The 19,231-nt window shown below is 37.5% G+C and overlaps 1 protein-coding gene across 2 annotated transcripts in view; it reads right to left on the reverse strand.

Annotated features, from left to right (window-relative positions):
* SASS6 (SAS-6 centriolar assembly protein) overlaps window positions 1-19,231 on the reverse strand; it is a 57,925-nt gene that overhangs the window by 36,987 nt on the left and 1,707 nt on the right. The window contains exons 2-7 of one of the 2 annotated variants that reach the window (XM_086717665.1): window positions 10,576-10,636; window positions 8,926-9,005; window positions 8,319-8,423; window positions 7,183-7,354; window positions 6,185-6,250; window positions 5,202-5,321 (exon numbers count right to left, since the gene is read on the reverse strand). In XM_086717665.1, the coding sequence (XP_086573791.1) occupies window positions 5,202-5,321; window positions 6,185-6,250; window positions 7,183-7,354; window positions 8,319-8,423; window positions 8,926-9,005; window positions 10,576-10,636 (604 nt within the window). The remainder of the gene's footprint in view (window positions 1-5,201; window positions 5,322-6,184; window positions 6,251-7,182; window positions 7,355-8,318; window positions 8,424-8,925; window positions 9,006-10,575; window positions 10,637-19,231) is intronic. The other variant, XM_086717666.1, reaches the window with a different exon arrangement.

Genomic DNA, 19,231 nt, shown 5'->3' on the forward strand with positions numbered 1-19,231 from the left:
TTAGAAATCAAAGAAAAAATCTGGAAAGATCACAGATATACATAAAGGTTAAAAATAACATGCTAGTAAACAATGAATGGGACACCAAGAAATGAAGCAGATATTGAAAATTACATGGAGAAAAATGAAAATGGAAACAAAATGGTTCACAAATCTTTGGGATGAAGCAAAAACTGTTCTAAGAGGGAAGTTTATAGCAAGCAATACAGGCCTACCTCAAGAAGCAAGAAAAATCCCAAATAAACAACCTAACCTTACACCTAAATGAGACAAAGAACAAACAAAATCCCAAACAAGTAGAAGGAAAGAAATAATAAAGATTAGACCAGAGGGGTGCCTGGATGGCTCAGTTGATTGAGCATCAGACTCTTGGTTTCAGCTCAGGTCATGATCTCAAGCCCTGCATTTGGCTTCATGCTGACAGCACAGAGCTTGCCTGAAATTCTCTCTCTACTTCTCTCTCTGCCCCTTCCCCGCTTGCATGCAAGCACTCTCTCTCTTAAAAGAAAAAAAAAAAATTAGAGCAGAAATAAACAACATAGAAACTTAAAAAAAAAAAAATTAAAAATGAAAAGGAGAAATAACCAATAAAACAAAAATACAAAGGGTTATAAAAGACATGGAAAACTATATGCCAACAAGTTGTACAACCTAGAAGATATGGATAAACTCCTAAAAAACATATCACATCCCAAAACTGAATCAGGAAGAAAAACAAAAATTGAACAAACTGATCACCTACAATGAAATTGAATCAGTCATCAAAAAATTCCAACAAAAGTCCAGGACCAGATGGCTTCATAGGTAAATTCAACCAAATATTTAAAGAGTATGAATACCTGTTCTTCTCAAACTATTCCAAAAACCAGAAGAGGAAGGAAAACTTCCAAATTCATTTTAGGAGGCCTGTGTTACCCTGATACCAAAACCAGATACAGATATGTATTACAAAAAAAGAATTACAAGCCAATTATCTCTGATGAACATAGATACAAAAATTCCTCAACAAAATACTAGCAAACCAAATCCAACAATACATTAAAAAACAATCATTCACCACAATCAAGCAGGATTTAATCCTGGGTTGCAAGGGTGGTTCAAAATTCACAAATCAACGTAATACATCACATCAATAACAGAAAGGATAAAACCATACGATCATGTCAATAGACGCATAAAAAGCATTTAACAAAGTACAAGATCCATTCATGATAAAAACCCTCAACAAAATATGTTTAGAAGAAACGTACCTCAACATAATAAAGACCATATATGAAAAACCCACAGCTAGTATCATACTGAATGGTGAAAAACTAAGCTTTCCACCTTAGAACAGAAGCAACACAAGGATGTCCAATCTCACCACTTTTATTCAACATAGTACTGGAAGTCTTAGCCACAGAAATCAGACAAGATGAAGGAATAAAAGGCATCCAAATTAGTAAGGAAGTAAAACTTTCATTACTTGCAGATGACATGATACTATATATAGAAAACTTGGAAGACTCCACCAGAAGTTACTAGAACTGATAAATGAATAAATGAATTCAGTAAGGTCACAGCACACAAAATCCACATACAGAAATGCACTGCATTTCTTTTTGCTTTTCTCCCCACACCCAGTGCACAGCCCAACATGGGGCTTGGACTCATGACCCTGAGGTGAAGGCCTGAGATGAAATCAAGAGTTGGACACTTAACCAATTGAGCCACCAAGGCACCCTTCCACTGCATTTCTATACACTAATAATGAAGCACAGACAGAGAAATTAAGAAAGCAATCTCATTTACAATTGCATCAAAAATAAGACACTTAGGAATAAACTTAAGGAAGTGAAAGACCTATATTCTGAAAACTATAAAACACTGATGAAAGAACCTTAAGATAACAGAAACAAATGGAAAGATATTCCACGCTCATGGACTGAAAGAACAAATACTATTTAAATGTCCATACTGGAGTACCTGTGTGGCTCAGCTGGTTAAGCATCCAACTCCTGATTTCAGCTCAGGGTCATGACCCTGAGGTTCGTGGGGCCAAGCCCTGCTTTGGGCTCTGGGCTGACAGATGAGGGCCTGCTTGGGATTCTCTCTCTCCCTCTCTCTGCCCCTCCTCTGTTCGCATGCACTTTCTCTCCCTCTCAAAATAAACTTTTTTTTTTTTTTCAACGTTTATTTTTTTTGGGGGGACAGAGAGAGACAGAGCATGAACGCGGGAGGGGCAGAGAGAGAGGGAAACACAGAATCGGAAACAGGCTCCAGGCTCTGAGCCATCAGCCCAGAGCCCGACGCGGGGCTCGAACTCACGGACCGTGAGATCGTGACCTGGCTGAAGTCGGACGCTTAACCGACTGCGCCACCCAGGCGCCCTCAAAATAAACTTTAAAAATAGAGAAATAAAATGCCCATACTACCCAAAGCAATCTACACATTAAATGCCATCCTATCAAAATACCAACACCATTTTTCACAGAACTAGAATACTCCTAAAATTTGCATGGAAACACAAAAGACCCTGAATGGCCAAAACAATCTAGAAGAAAAAAAAAAACCTGAAGGTATCACAATTCTGACTTCAAATTATATTACAAAGCTGTAGTAATCAAAACAGAATGGTATTGGCATAAAAACAGACACAAAGATCAAAAGAACAGGACAGAAAGCCCAGACATAAACCCATGATTATACAGTCAATTATTCTTTTTTTTTTTTTAACGTTTATTTATTTTTGAGACAGAGAGACAGAGCATGAATGGGGGAGGGACAGAGAGAGAGGGAGACACAGAATCAAAAGCAGGCTCCAGGCTCTGAGCCATCAGCCCAGAGCCCGACGCAGGGCTCGAACTCACGGACCGTGAGATCGTGACCTGAGCCGAAGTCAGACGCCCAACCAACTGAGCCACCCAGGCGCCCCTACAGTCAATTATTCTATGACAAAGCAGGAGACAATGTCCAATGGGAGAAAAACAGTCTTTCCTATAAAAGGTATTGAGAAACTGGACAGTCACATGCAAAAGAATGAAACTGGACCATATTCTTCCACCATACACAAAAATAAACTCAAAATGGATTAAAGACCTAAATGTGAGACCTGAAACCATAACAATCCTAGAAGAGAGCACAGGCAATAATTTCTCTGACACTGGCTGTCAACATTTTTCTAGATAGGTCTCCTGAGGCAAGGGAAATAAAAGCAAACATAAACTATTGGGACTACATCAGAATAAAAAGCTTCCACAGAGCAAAGGAAACAATAAAACTAAAAGGCAACCTACTGAATAGGAGAAGATATTTGCAAATGATATATAAAGGGTTAGTGTCCAAAATATATAAAGAACCGATACAACTCAACACACACACACACACACACACACACACACACACACACACCCACCCACCCACCCACCCACAAACCAATGAAACCATGGACAGAAGACATGAACAGACATTTCTCCAAAGACGACAAATGGCCAACAGACACATGAAAAGATGCTCAACATCATTCATTAAGGAAACCTAAATTGAAAGCATAATGAGATATCCTCTCACACACCTGTCAGAATGGTTACAACTGAAACCACAAGAAACAAGTGCTGGTGAGGAAGTGGAGAAAAAGGAACCCTGTTGCACTGTTGCTGGGAATGCAAACTGGTGCAGACAAGGTGAAAGAGTATGGAGGTTTCTCAAAAAATTAAAAATAAAGCCGCCCACATGGGCACCTGGCAGGCTCAGTCAGAAGAGCATGAGACTCTTGATCTCTGGGTCATGAGTTCGAGCTCCAGGTTGGGTGTAGAGATTACTAAAGAAAATAAATAAACTTAAAAAAAAAACAAGATAGAACTACCCGCAATCCAGTTATCACACTACCAGGTATTTACCCAAAGAATACAAAAACACTAATTCCAAAGGATATATGCACCCTATGTTTATTGCAGCAGTATTTATAATAGCCAAATTACGGAAGCAACCAAAGTATCTATCAACAGATGATGGCGGGGTGGGAGGAAGGGGAAAGTGGGTGATGGGTATTGAGGAGGGCACCTGTTGGGATGAGCACTGGGTGTTGTATGGAAACCAATTTGACAATAAATTGCATATTAAAAAAATAGTAAAATAAAACAAAAAAATAGATGAATGGATAAAGATGTGGCATACACATACAATGGAATATCATTCAGCCATAAAAAAGAATGAAATCTTGCCATTTGCAACAACATGGATGGAGCCAGAGTATAATGTTCAGCAAAGTGAGTCTGTCAGAAAAAGACAAATACCATATGATTTCACTCATATGTAGAATATCAGAAACAAAACAAATGGACAAAGGTAAAAAAAAGACCGAGAAACCAAGAAAGAGACCCTTAATTATAGAGAACAAATTGAGTTATCTGAGAGGAGGTACAGAAGCAGATAGGTGAAACAGGTGAGGGAGAGTAAAGAATACACTTTTCATGGTCACCGAGTAATGTATATTACTGTTGAGTCACTATACTGCACATATACCTGAAACTAATATAACACTGTATGTTAAGTACACTGGAATTAAAATTTAAAGCTTAATAATAATAAAAAAAAGAATATGGGGAAATAAGTACTATCATACACTATCTTTTACATTCCATTTGGTATGACCTGGCTGGCAAATCTACAACATCCATTAATACCTTATATGGGTATACTGCAATCTCCCTTCTAGGAACAAAGAACATTCACTGTAGTATTCGTGTTAGCCAAGATACTGACACGTTGAAATGTCCATCACTTAGGTAAGTAGTTAAATAATTCATGTTATATCCAAATAATTCATACTATGCAGCCACTAAAAAAGAATACTTAAAAAGAATGATCTATGGTGTCATGTTACATGAAAAAAAGTTACAATCAATATATACTGTAGGACCTCATTAGCACAGAATAAAACAAAAACCCACTAGGTGTATACAATCATGATTTACATATTTCTAAACTTACAAATATATATTTTTAAATGACATTATTTACATATCAAGAGACAAGTCTAGAAAACATATATCAAAAAGTTTATAAATTATTTCTGGATATTAAGACTTATAACGAGAAACTTAATTTTTCACATACTTCTGTAACGTTTGAACATATTAAACCAAGCATATATTACTTTTACAACTAACAAAATAACAGCAACAAAAAAATAATTTTCTATTTTCTTTTAATGTTCATACCTGCAAGGCCTTTTCTTTCTCATTTGTTAGTTCCTGGGAATGTTTATTTGACAATGCAGCTGTGTGTGATGCCCATTCATTCTGTAACTTATCTAATTCTTGCACTTTTTCTGATAAGGTCTGTATTAGAGTTCAATACAAAATATTAAGAAAGTCTTGTGAATGTTATTAGCTTAGAACATGGCAATATTTACAAAGGATATTAAAGAAAAGGAATCACACTTTCCAAAATATACTAAAAGCCTTTTCCTACACAGAATTTTTTTTTAATTTGAGAAAATCAAGATTAGAATAAAAGCAATTTTAGAGTTAGCACAGCTCAGAAGTCAAGCTTAACTATCCTTAATCTTTTAGTTAAACTCGGCTCTTCACCACCAAATCCTCTCCTCTGATATTAAGAAATAAATGTCTACCCACGGTAGAGCAAGTCAGTCATAAGGAGTGGTTCATATATACACCTAAAACCCAGTAACACAGGTTTCCTAGATGGGCTATGTTGTGCAGGACAATTTCTGCCTGAAGTCATGCCACTTATCAGATACTTTGGTCCTCAGTTTCAAGGAGTATGGGCAAAAAGATTGTAGCTATGACTAAAATGATGGTAAGCCTATCAAAATAATTTATAACACAAGTATGGAAGAGGTTTAGAAGATGTGAACTGAAAAGTTATTTTCGACAGGAGGAATGAGGTGAATAAAAGAGTGAAGAAGTAACATGTGACAGGTACTATATATTATTTAATGAAGACTTGGAAGGAACGTGTCATATACTGAAGTTAACAGAAATGTTTGTATGGAATCAAACATCAGAGAAAGCATCAGATTAAGACAATTTACTGGTAGGGGAAGGATGTCAAAAAGGAGAAGGAATCCAAAAGTAACATACTTTTAAAAATTAATACACAAAAGCCTGGACAGGATTCAAGAAGCAATTCAGAGCCAATGTTTGGATGACATACAAAGACAAAATGAAATCTGAATTACCTTTTGTGTGAATTTCAGTTGCCTAGTAACATCATCTAGTGATTGCATCAATGATAATTTTTCTTCCTATTTATAAAAATAGTAAAATTAAGCAGTTTACAATTTAATCATCTATAGCTGTGCTACTCAAAGTATAGCAAAATATAGTGTCAGCATCACCCTGGGAGTTTGTTAAAAATACAGAATTTTAGGTTCCACCTCAAACCTTCTGACTCACTCTGAATGAGCAAGATGCCTAGAGGATTTGTGTACCACCAAAGTTTGAGATGCACTAATCTATAGCATTTGACTAAAGACTTTGTGACAACTATTAAGAGGCATCCCAATGTTGCTTCTTTGCTACATATACCTTACAAAGTTAAAGAGCACTTTGTAATTCTCAAACCACTTTCACACGTCTTTCCTCATTTGAGATAAGTGCAATAGGGTAGTAGATATCTCCATACTTATCTACAAATTGATAAAACCATCAACACCTTAAGTGAACTACCTCAGATTACATAAAATTAATAAAAATGATGGCACCTAGTTTTTCAATTTTTAGTCCAGTTCTAACCTCACTATATCTTGACTAAAAATAATAAACAACCAATAAAATAAAAATAAATCCCTTACATATTACAAAAATTTACTAGACATCTTTAAAAACACTTCACTCTGAAAACAAAAACTAATAGCAATATAGCTTTTCAGTGATTTATCAGAGACTTTTGGTATTTATTTTTTAAAAAATAAATTTAGGGGCGCCTGGGTGGCGCAGTCGGTTAAGCGTCCGACTTCAGCCAGGTCACGATCTCGTGGTCTGTGAGTTCGAGCCCCGCGTCGGGCTCTGAGCTGATGGCTCAGAGCCTGGAGCCTGTTTCCGATTCTGTCTCCCTCTCTCTCTGCCCCTCCCCCGTTCATGCTCTGTCTGTCTCTGTCCCAAAAAAAAATAAATAAACGTTGAAAAAAAAAAAAAAATTTAAAAAAATAAATAAATAAATAAATTTAAATCTTACCTTGCTACTTTTCAAACAGCTGGCTAAAAACTTCTTTATTTCCACATCATTTCCAGGTAAAAGTTTTAGTGAGAGGTGTGTAAGATGCTTAAAAGGATTTGTCTCTACCACATTTAAAAAGGCAGGTGAGTTATCCAATATAGGTGCTGGAGAAACTAACTGCAGCAAAAACCTTTGAAAAGAAAAGTGTCACAATATAACAATACTTATGAGACAGTGAAACTTTCCCATTGAATCATAAGCTCCAGCGTATCAGAAATGATTAGAAGTGTCAGGAAAGGGGGCATATAGAAATCACAGGGGCCAACATGAAAGGACTCCCAATGGTTAAAGTGGATAAACTGATGTAAATAGTAAAATGGAAAAATTGGGCAAAAAATAGAAAAAGAATTCACTGAAACAGTGAATATGCAAATGTCCAGGAGTTCATTATGAAAGATGAAAATATAAAAACAAAACCCACTGAAAGCACGTAGTAACTAGAATAACAACTCTTTACTCTAAAAAATTGACAATTTAAAAGAATTTAGTATTTATCCTTTTCTATATGAATTTTCAGAGTAATCAAATAGCCCAAACAGATGAAGAAAAGTTCTTTATAAAAAAATTATACCTAGTAAGTATAAAAAGAATGGCAGAATTAGAAATGCATAACTTTGTAGTTCCTAATAAAATAATTGATTCAAACAATCATCAACTGATGACACCAATAGATAAAAGGTTGGTGAATTTTACAATGAAAGGATCAGGCTTTAGCATCACACGAATATACACATTTTCATATGTGTATATGAATATATGAATATATATGCATGTATCCATATGTATATATGAATATACACAAACCAAAATCTTATTCTCCTTTTCCAAGTTCATTATAAAAACACATACTTGATGATGTTAAATATTTCAGATAATTTTAATGGCTCTGTCAAGACATGAAAATTAAGGGGTAAATATTTCTGATTTTAACCATGATTCCTTAAAAGTTGATATTTAATAGAGCCCTAAACCCAGTTTTAAAAATAGACAGAGATACTTTTAACACATAGAAAATATTTTGCCATCAATTTGGCTTACAAAGAAGAGTTTGTCTTGAGAGAATTTTAATGATATAGAGCTCTCATGAGACTTACCTTGGAATTTCTTTGGCATGTTCTTGAGTACATTGCTGAAGAAGATCTATAAATTTTTGTGGGAAAGCTAAGAAGTCTACCAGAAGGCCTTGTTGGAATTTTAAACTATACAGAAGAAAAGAGAATTTTAAAAATTTAATTACTATTTTTAATTGTAATTAAAACCCTGAAATAGTCTTTTTTTTATTTACTGAACATGCATTATAATCAAAAACTGAGCTAGGGAACTTTGATTTTTATAGAATTCATTCAATGGGAAGGAAAAGGTCAATATACTTAGCTAAAGCTCCAAAACTCTGGGCTGTTTTAGGCAGAACTCTGATAAGATATGAAATATTTACTTTCAAAAACATCCTGGGATGCCCGGGTGGCTCAGTCGGTTGAGCGTCTGACTTTGGCTCAGGTCATAATCTCACAGTTCATGGATTTGAGCCCTGTGTCCTGCTCTGTGCTGACTGACAGCGCAAAGCCTGGAGCCAGCTTCGGATTCTGTCTCCCTCTCTCTCTGCCCCTCCCCCACTTGCACAAGCGAGCCCGCGCTCTCTCTCTCAAAAGTAAATAAAAGGTTAAAAAAAAAAAAAAAAAACAGAAAAACAAATTTAATTACCTCTGAAAATCTTCCTCAGATATAACAAGGTTATACAGAAAAAATGGATCGGTATCATCAGTCAGACGGATAACTAAATCCTAAAAGAAAGATTGTTATTTTTTAATGTTTTCAATAGATCTGGCTTTTAGCCTAATTCCTTCCTTCTTAGAAGTAAAATTATCCAGTAACAACAATGTGTCACCATTATACTTCAGATGACTTTGTTTTTTGGTGCTGCTGGGTTTTTCATCAGTCTTTAAAAGACTTAAGATTCTTAAACAGGGGTAGATATTCTGCTCCATGGGATCCTTGTGGGGGTCTATAAAAACTAATTAAATGCCAGAATTGAAGTTAAGGACTATCATCCTCTTAGGAAAATTGAGACCCAGTCCTTGCTGTACTATACCATGACAAAAACACTCAACCACTGACCATATCATATTCAATTATATTTTCAGTTTTTCCCAAGTTAATTGATACTTCCAAAGTGGCAACACATCAGCTGAAACGACAAGCCAACGATCTATCCTAGAAAAGGAGCATTCGTCTCTCAGGCAGAGGGCAGGGGTATCAAGTAACAAGTTGCCAAGGCTTCATTCTGAGGGCCTATTCCTACTCCAGGTGGCGGTGGACGTGGAAGCCCATCTGTTTTCAGTTTCAAATGAAGTGAATGTCTTTCATAAAGACCACTTTCTATGTAAATTTACAGTGTGGTGGAGCACCACAGTAGCAAAAACGGATACAGAAGTACACAGAAATTACATACTTCAGTGAATAATGTAGTAAGGAAAACAGGCATGGCAACAAGATGATGGAGGCCTAATAAAGAAGTGAGGTTAAGAATAAGCTCTCACTTCAAAATAGAATCTACTCGTGTCTACTGAGGAACTGTTAGGGTAGAGTTCTAGAAAAATCTAAACCACTTATGAGCAGTTAGGAAATGAAGAGGTACAGCAGGTCTAAGGAATTAACATGTAAGAAATATATCATCTCTACCCCAGAAAATTCGCAATCTAGGAATTTGCTCTGCCTCAGAAGGTCCTGTTCTTAAAGCAGCTTCTACTTAGGTACTTCCTGAAATCCACCCAAAATGCTATTAAAAACTGAAACTACTACTAATAATAATACTACAAGGTCCTTGAATCTTCATGTGTAAGGAAAGCTCTGACACAAAGAAAATAGATGCTGTATTTCTTAGTCATCTATTCTGTATCCATATCACTGTTAATGACTCAGACTTTTGAAGATCACATAGGACTGATGCTCTAAATGCCTCCCTTCAAAAGGCAAAGATTCAAAAAACTATATCCCTGCAGTGTTTCAATTCATTCTATTCTCACATTTACACCATGAAATGCCAATTCTACAGGGTAGCAAAATATATATTCTAGCAACTTATAAGTGCATTGGTAAAACTTAACCCCCAATTCTCCCAATCCCCAATTCTTCCTGTATGCTTCAGAAACATATGGCATAATAATCTCTCAATCACTGTCTTTGTAGATTCTATCACCCCAGATTTGCAAGTTACAAACGGGCCCAAAACTAAAAGGCAAGGTGAGTGTAACAAAAGACCTCATATTCTTAAAGAACAAAAATAATTATAATGTACAGAAATTATATTTTTAAAAAAAGAAAAAATGTGTTTCAAAAGAAATTAATACCAACCTTTCTGTGAACTGGATTAGAAACTGATTGTAGTTCAATGCTCACTCTAACACTTACTCTCCTGTATGAAAAGATATACCCAACTGTCAGAAACATTTGCATGGAATGAGTTACCACTGTCATTTGTATTAGCTAAAGTTTTCTATATTAAGTTGCAAGATCTTTCACAGGTGCTCCCTAAGTTAAAAACAGTTATTTGGAAAGCACACTGGATTTAAAGTTTTAAGTTCTTGTTCTTCCACTAATAAGTAATCAGGTTTTTAACCGGGAACTATCTATATTTTTCTCTCCTGTAAAATGGAGTTGTTGTGAGAATTAAATGAAATAAATGATGTGAAATTCCCATTACTAGACTGAGATATAACCTCACAGCCCTGATTCTAAAATAGCATCTACTGAAAGCCAGACAAACTATCAATTTGTTAACTTCACATTTAAAAAAATCACCAATTGATCAAATTGATTTATGGGAGATTCCATTTGAAAAACTAAAAATGTGAAGCAGCATTAGAATACATGGCATGTTTATAATCAAGGAAATAGAGTAATATATTCCTTCTCTTATGCATATACAAAATCCACCAACTACATCTGCTCAATATTCAATATATCCACAGAAGTACTGTCAACAATTTTATTGTCGACCTTAACCCAGAGGCAGAGTAACTCTAAACTTTATTTTAAAACGTTAAAAAAAAATTTTTTTTAATGGTTACTTTTGAGAGAAAAAGAGAGACAGAACGCGAGCAGGGGAGAGACAGAGGGAGAGGGAAACACAGAATCTGAAGCAGGCTCCAGGCTCTGAGCTGTCAGCACAGAGCCTGATGCGGGACTCGAACTCACAAACAGTGAGATCATGACCTGAGAGGAGGTCGGATCCATAACTGACTGAGCCACCCAAGTGTCCCTAAACTTTTTCTAAAGAGACCATAACTTTCCACAGTATCTACTCCATCTTAGAGAATTCAATATCAGACAGAGGCATATAAATAAAGGTGCTCATAACCATTAATCAAACTGAGCCAAAATGCTTAATTAATTGAGGAAATAAAGGGAAAATTGGTGAAAAAACAGCTCTGCACAAGTGTTCTTTATCCTGCTAGAATTAAATAACAATGGCTTTTACCTGATGTGCAGGAAACAAAAGTAAAAGTAAAAATAGAATTTATTCCATTTTAAGCTACTCTTCTAAAAATGTGTTTTAGGGGCACCTGGGTGGCTCAGTCAGTTAAGTGCTCAACTTCGGCTCAGGTCATGATATTGAGGTTTATGAGTTCAAGCCCCGCATCAGGCTCTGTGCTGATGGCTCAGAGCCTGGAGCCTGCTTCAGATTCTGTGTCTCCCTCTCTCTCTGCCCCTACCTCACTCATGCTCTCTCAAAAATAAATAAAAACATTAAAAAAAATTTTTTAAAGATGTGTTTTAAATTTTTCCCACATTCTGCTACTTATCTACTACAGAAGTAAAAAGTATAGATAGACCTAGCAACTGAGTGTTGATGGAAAAACGTGGTAATAGTTGACCAAGGCTAAATTCAATTGTTCAGATTTTTTTTATGCTCTAACTTACAATTTTTATATTTCCTTAAAAAATGTCATTTTAGTTAAGTTTCCTATTGAACATGATTGGTTGCCTAATCTTAGTATGGTGAGGTTACCATATAGTAAGTTTACCATAACTTCTGTTATCTGAATAGGAATGAGCAGCAATGGCACAGATAGGAAGAACTAACAGTGAAACCTTAAACTGCGAGTAACTTGTTCTGCATGTGTTCTGTATGACAGCAAGCATTTCTAATAAATTTTAACTTCATAAACAAATGATATCTTGCAATACAAGTAGTATGTGACACTGAATGTCCCATGATCACAAGTGAGCCCATGGTTCTTCTCTTTCTTTGTGGGATTGCTAGTGGTCCTTTCCCATGCTCAGATGCTGTCTCAGGCCACAGTGTTTGGCAGAAATCAATGATTTTTCAGAATGTTGAAAGGTGCCCACAACTGACACTAGTGTATTTTTTGTCACTTCAAAGCACCTATGGACTGTCCCCTGCTTTTCCATATAAGAGTAAGCTTAGGAATGCTTTGCTTCATTCTAGGTCAGGCTTCCTGCAGAAAGAGACCCTTTCCTCTTCTGCTTTATTGCCAGTTACATCAAATACAGTATATGACAAAAGTTTATTAATACTGTACTATAGTCAACATCCATGCAAGCGTACACAATGGCTCCCATGCAGAAAAAGACTGAAAAGAAAGGCAGTAAGAAGAAGATGATTATGGTGAAGTTAAGAAGGAAATTGTATGTGAGTGACCCAAATCTCAAGATTTTATAAGTCTACATCAGCATCTCGTCTGCAAAGGAAGAGAAAAAGGCAGAGAAAACCTTCATTTCAAATGAGATTAGGGAGATGTGTAAAATGTGGAAAACAGTACAAAATTTTGTAGAAAAGCACCACCTGAATAAGGCTGTAGCAGTGCGAGTAATGAATCTGTTTAGCGACAATGCAATGTCACATTTCCCCGAAATCCTCAAAAGGAGGCAAAAGCAAGTGTCATTGGGTAGGTTCCTTGTTAAAGTTGCACGAAAAGAAAAAGTTTCCATTGAACCAACAGATACCAGTGATTCCGTTAATAACAGTCAAAGCTGTCCCACACAATAATCCTCCTCTCGTTTCCCTCACACCAGCCATGAAGTGCAGGTTCAAAGGTAAGTGCAGGTTAATTTATTTTTCTTTAAGTTTTGTATTTTATTATTTTGTATTATATTACAGTATTGTAATCATTCGTTAAAGTTTATTTATTTATTTCGGGGGGGGGGGGCAGAGAGAGAGGGAGAGAGAGAGAATCCCAAGCAGGCTCTCTGCACTGCCAATGCAGAGCCTGACTCAGGGCTCAAACTTACCAACCTACAAGACCATGACCTGAGCTGAAGTCGAGTCAGATGCTTACCAACTGAGCCACTCAGGCACCCCTCATAATCATCTTTATATGAATATTTTTTGGGTTTTGGACCGAATCATCTGAATTTCCATTATTTCCTGTGGGGAAATTTGCTTTAATATGCAAGTGCTTTGGATTATAAGCATGTTTCCAGAACGAATTATGCTCACAAACCAAGGTTTAACTGTATTTTTAAAACAAGAGAACGTTTTGTTTCTATTTTTCTAATATCTAGTGTATTATATGTGAAACAGATTAGATTTCTACTCCAATTCTGCAAATTAAGTTCTTAGGAAAAAAAAAACCTTTCAATTTCCTAATTTGTAAGGGAAGTGAACAGAGTTAGGTTTGTGAGGGCCTTTTCAGATCTACAATGTCATTATGTTTGGTTTTTGCCTTCTGAAGTTTTTTTCTAAAACATGCTGCCATAGAGGGTATGATACTGCAGTAGATAACTTTTTATGGTGATGTACACTTTCTAAATTCCTATGGGGGCAACTGGGTGGCTCAGTTGGTTGAGCATCCAGCTCTTGATTTCGGTTCAGGTCATGATCCCAGGGTCATAGGATAGAGCCCCACATCAGGGGTCTGTGCTGAGCAGGGAGCCTGCTGAAGATTTTTTCTCTCTCCTTCTGGGGCGCCTGGGTGGCTCAGTCGGTTAAGCGTCTGACGTCAGCTCAGGTCATGATCTCACAGTCTGTGAGTTCAAGCCCCGCATGGGGCTCTGTGCTGACAGCTCAGAGCCTGGAGCCTGCTTTGGATTCTGTGTCTCCCTCTCTCTCTCTCTGCCCCTCCCCTGCTCATGCTCTGTCTCTATCTCAAAAATAAATAAAAACATTTAAAAAAAAATTTTTTTTTTAAAAAGATCTTTTCTCTCTCCTTCTGCCCCTCTCCCTTGCTTGCGCTCTCTTAAAAAAGGCGGCGGCGGGGGCGGGGGGGGGGGCACCTGGGTGGCTCAGGCAGTTAGTTAAGTGTCCTACTCTTGGTTTCAGCTCAGGTCATGGTCTTGCAGTTCATGAGTTCAAGCCCTGCAGTGGGCTCTGGGCTGACAATGTGAAGCCTGCTTGGGATTCTCTCTTTCTTCCTCTCTCTGTCCCTCCCCCACTGGTGCCATCTCTGTCTTTCTCAAAATAAACAAACTTTAAAAAAAAAAAAAAGGAAAGAAAACCTTAAAAAAAAGGTCCTATCATACTTGATAAATTTGTTAAAAAAAAAAAGTCAACTAATAAAGTATTCTTTAGATAATACTGGAAGAATCACATTAATATAATTTTATAAGCTTATTAATGATACTGTTGCATATATTACAAATGTCTATATTGCATTAGCTTTGGGGGGAAAAGGGAGGAGGAAAGGCCCACAGAATAAAGTTCTTCCCCCAAACCCAAAATATGTTGTAGAAAAGTCTGAGCTTTCAGAAAATATAGTACTTGAAATCACAAATCATATTTTCTCCATTATAATGGTTGTTATGGGAACAATATAAAACATATCAATAAAAACTCATAAAAAACGCTATTTCCCAAAATAAATGTCATACTCTGAACAACACATAAATTCACATAACATCCTCCCTACAAGTTAGATTTCATATTAGTAGAACTGGATTCTAGCCCACCTTTGCCACCTAGGAGCAGTGACCTTAAACTCTCAATTCAGACATATAAAAGCTGCTCTAAGCCAGGTAGTATGATGGATGCTAGGAATACAAACAGAAATAAACACGGTCCATGTCCTCAAATTGAGATCAGATTAAATGACTCTACTCAGATTTGCTTGATTTAAGTGCTTCAAGAGAAGGAAGAGAAGGGTTACTAACACTTACTGACTACCCGTGCTTTACATGTATCTTACATAACAATAATCTTATTAAGTAAATATTATGTCTGTCTTAGAAAGGAAGAACTGAGATGCATAAGTTACAAACGTGGCTAAGGTCACCTTGCAGAGGTGACCAAATTAGAACTCAGACATTACACCTGCACTATGCTATCTGATAAATGAATAAAGGCAATTAATCTCAACCTAGGCAACTGAAAAATTCCGTATAGTGAAGGGATTTAAGACAGACTTTGAAGGCTATGAAAGAAAAAGCAGCTGGGGCAGGGAGAATAGCATGAATAAAGGTATGGTATTGAGATTATCAGGCACAATCAAGGGATAACAAATAGTCTTGTATGACTAGTATACAGGCAGAAGAAGTTACAACAAAAATGAAAAAGCAGGTGTCAAACCATGGGCTTCAAAATTTTGCATTATTTTCCTCCAGAGTTCTCTGAGCATTATCACTATCTTTCACTGAAGTTTCTCCTTCTCTATGACTTCAGAACATTGATGTCACTTCATGTATTAATCACACTTTAATAATAACTAATGTTTGGGCAATCCCTATCAATATAGCACCAGCATTCTTTTTTTTAAATTTTGTTAATGTTTTTATTTATTTTTGAGAGAGAGAGACAGACACAGAGCATGAGTGGGAAAGGGGCAGGCAGAGAGAGAGGGAGACACAGAATTTGAAGCAGTTTCCAGGCTCCAAGCTGTCAGCACAGAGCCTGACGTGGGTCTCAACCTAGTGAACCATGAGATCGTGACCTGAGCAGAAGTCAGACGTTTAACCAACTGAGCTACCCATGCCCCCCCAACACCAGCATTCTTCACAGGGCTAGAGCAAGCAATCCTAAAATTTGTATGGAACCAGGAAAGAGCCGGAATAGCCAAAGCAATCCTGAAAAAGAAAACCAAAGCTGGAGGCATCACAATTCGGGACTTCAAGCTGTATTACAAAGCTGTAATCATCAAGACAGTATGGTACTGGCACAAAACCTGACACACAGATCAATGGAACAGAATAGAGAATCCAGAAATGGACCCACAAATGTATGGCCAACTAATCTTTGACAAAGCAGGAAAGAATATCCAATGGAAAAAAGACGGTCTCTTCAGCCAATGGTGTTGGGAAAACTGGACAACAACATGCTTGAAAAATGAAAATGAAAATGAAAAATGAAAATGCATGAAAAATGCATGAAAATGAACCCGGACCACTTTCTTACACCATATACAAAAATAAACTCAAAATGAATGAAAGACCTATACATAAGACAGAAAGCCATCAAAATCCTAAAGAAAACAAGCAACAACCTCTTTGACCTTGGCCACAGCAACTTCTTACTTGACATGTCTCTGGAAGCAAGGGAAACAAAAAGCAACAATGAACTACCAGGGCCTCATCAAGATAAAAATCTTCTGCAGAGGGAAGGAAACAATCAGCAAAACTAAAAGGCAACCAATGACAGAATGGGAGAAGATATTTGCAATGACATATCAGATAGAGTTAGTATACAAAATCTATAAAGAACTTACCAAACTCAGCACCCAAAAAACAAACAATCCAGTGAAGAATGGGCAGAAGACATGAATACACATTTTTCCCAAGAAGACATCCAGATGGCTAACAGACACACGAAAAGATGCTCAACATCATTCATTATCAGAGAAATACAAATCAAAACCACAATGTGATACCACCTCACACCTGTCAGAGTAGCTAACATTAACAACTCATGCGATAACGGATGTTGGCTAGGATACGGAAAAAGAGGAACCCTTTTGCACTGCTGGTGGGAATGCAAACTGGTGCAGCCACTCTGGAAAACAGTATGGAGGTTCCTCAAAAAATTAAAAATAGAACTACCCTATGACCCAGCAACTGCACTACTAGGCATTTATCCAAGGGATACAGGTGTGCTGTTTCAAAGGGACACATGCACCCCCATGTTTATAGCAGCACTATCAACCATAGCCAAAGTATGGAAAGAGCCCAAATGTCCATCAACTGATGAATGGATAAAGAAGATGTGGTGTATACATACACACATACACACACACACACACACACACAAACACACACAATGGAATATTACTCGATCAAAAAGAATGAAATCTTGCCATTTGAAGCAATGTGGATGGAAACTAGAGTGTATTATGCTAAGCAAAATCAGTCAGAGAAAAAGTATCACATGACTTCACTCATATGTGGAACTTAAGATACAAAACAGATGAACATAAGGGAAGCAAAAATAATATAAAAACAGGGAGAAGGACAAACCATAAGAGACTCTTACATACAGAAAACAAACTGAGGGTTGCTGGAGGTGTTTGGGGTGGGGGGGATGGGCTAACTAGGCAAGGGACATTAAGGAGAACACTTGTTGGGATAACATTGGGTGTTATATATAAGTGATAGATCACTAAATTCTACTCCTGAAATGATTATACTATATGTTAACTTAGATGTAAATTCAAAAAAATAAATTACAGATAAATAAATAAAAATGATATTCCTAAGAAAAACAAGAACTACTGTTTGGGGTGCGTGGCTGGCTCAGTCGGTTAAGTGTCCAAGTCTTGATTTCAGCTCAGGTCATGATCTCATGGCTTGTGGAATGGAGCCCTGCGTCGGGCTGTGTTGAATCCCAAGCAGATTCTCTCTCTGCTCCTCCCCCACTCGCTTGCGCTCTCTCTCAAAATAACTAAACAAACATTTAAAAATAATAACTAACATTTGCTGAATGTTTATTATGTTCCAAGCACTGTTCTAAGCCCTTTGTATTAGCTCATTTCATGCTCATAATAATCACATGAGGCAGGTACTTTCATCATCATCAATTTTCTCATCACTTAAAGGTGAAACAGAGGGGGCACCTGGGTGGTTCAGTCGGTTGAGTGTCCAACTTCAGCTCAGGTCATGATCTCACAGTTCATGGGTTTGAGCCCCACACTGGGCTTTGTGCTGACAGTGGGAAGCGTGCTTTGGATCCTCTGTCCCCTTCTCTGTCTGCCCCTCCCCTGCTCTCACTTTCTCTCAAAAGTAAATAAAAAACAAAAAAAGATGAGACACAGAGAAAACGACTGTACAAAATCAAACAGTCAACGAGTGGCAGAAGTGGAATTTAAACCCAGAAAATGTGGCTCCAGAGCCTGAACTCTTACCCTGTGCTATGCTGCTTCTCCAAAGATCTTTTTGTTTCCCCTATTAAAGTGTAAGTTCCCTGAGGCCTGACATGAAAACTGTTTTTGTTGCTAGTGTTGGGAGACAGGAGAGTGAAGAGGAAGAAAGCTTGACAGTCTCAGCATGTAGGACAATTCCTAGTACATAGTATTCATAAATATTTGTTGAGCTGAACTGACCCTGAATATTTAACTAAAATCTGGGTTGTTTTCCCTATAGGTCAGGGATCAGCACATTTTCTGTAAAGGGCCAGACAGTAAATACTTTAGGCTTTGTGGGTCATAAGGTCTCTGTCACAATTATTTATATCTGCCCTGATGGCACAAAAGCAGCCATACAGGGGCGCCTGGGTGGCTCAGTCGGTTAAGCAGCCAACTTCGGCTCAGGTCATGATCTCGCAGTCCGTGAGTTCGAGCCCCACGTCGGGCTCTGTGCTGACAGCTCAGAGCCTGGAGCCTGCTTTGGATTCTGTGTCTCCCCATCTCTCGGCCCCTCCCCTGCTCACGCTCTGTCTTTCTCTGTCTCAAAAATAAATAAAGTAGGGGGCGCCTGGGTGGCTCGGTCGGCTAAGCTTTTGACTTCGGCTCAGGTCACGATCTCACCGTGAGTTCAAGCCCCGCGTCGGGCTCTGTGCCGACCACTCAGAGCCTGGAGCCTGTTTCAGATTCTGTGTCTCCCTCTCTCTGACCCTCCCCTGTTCATG

The sequence above is a fragment of the Puma concolor genome, chromosome C1, assembly GCF_028749965.1.
Source record: "Puma concolor isolate L17-30 chromosome C1, mPumCon1.1.hap2, whole genome shotgun sequence".
Taxonomy (NCBI): Eukaryota; Metazoa; Chordata; class Mammalia; order Carnivora; family Felidae; genus Puma; species Puma concolor.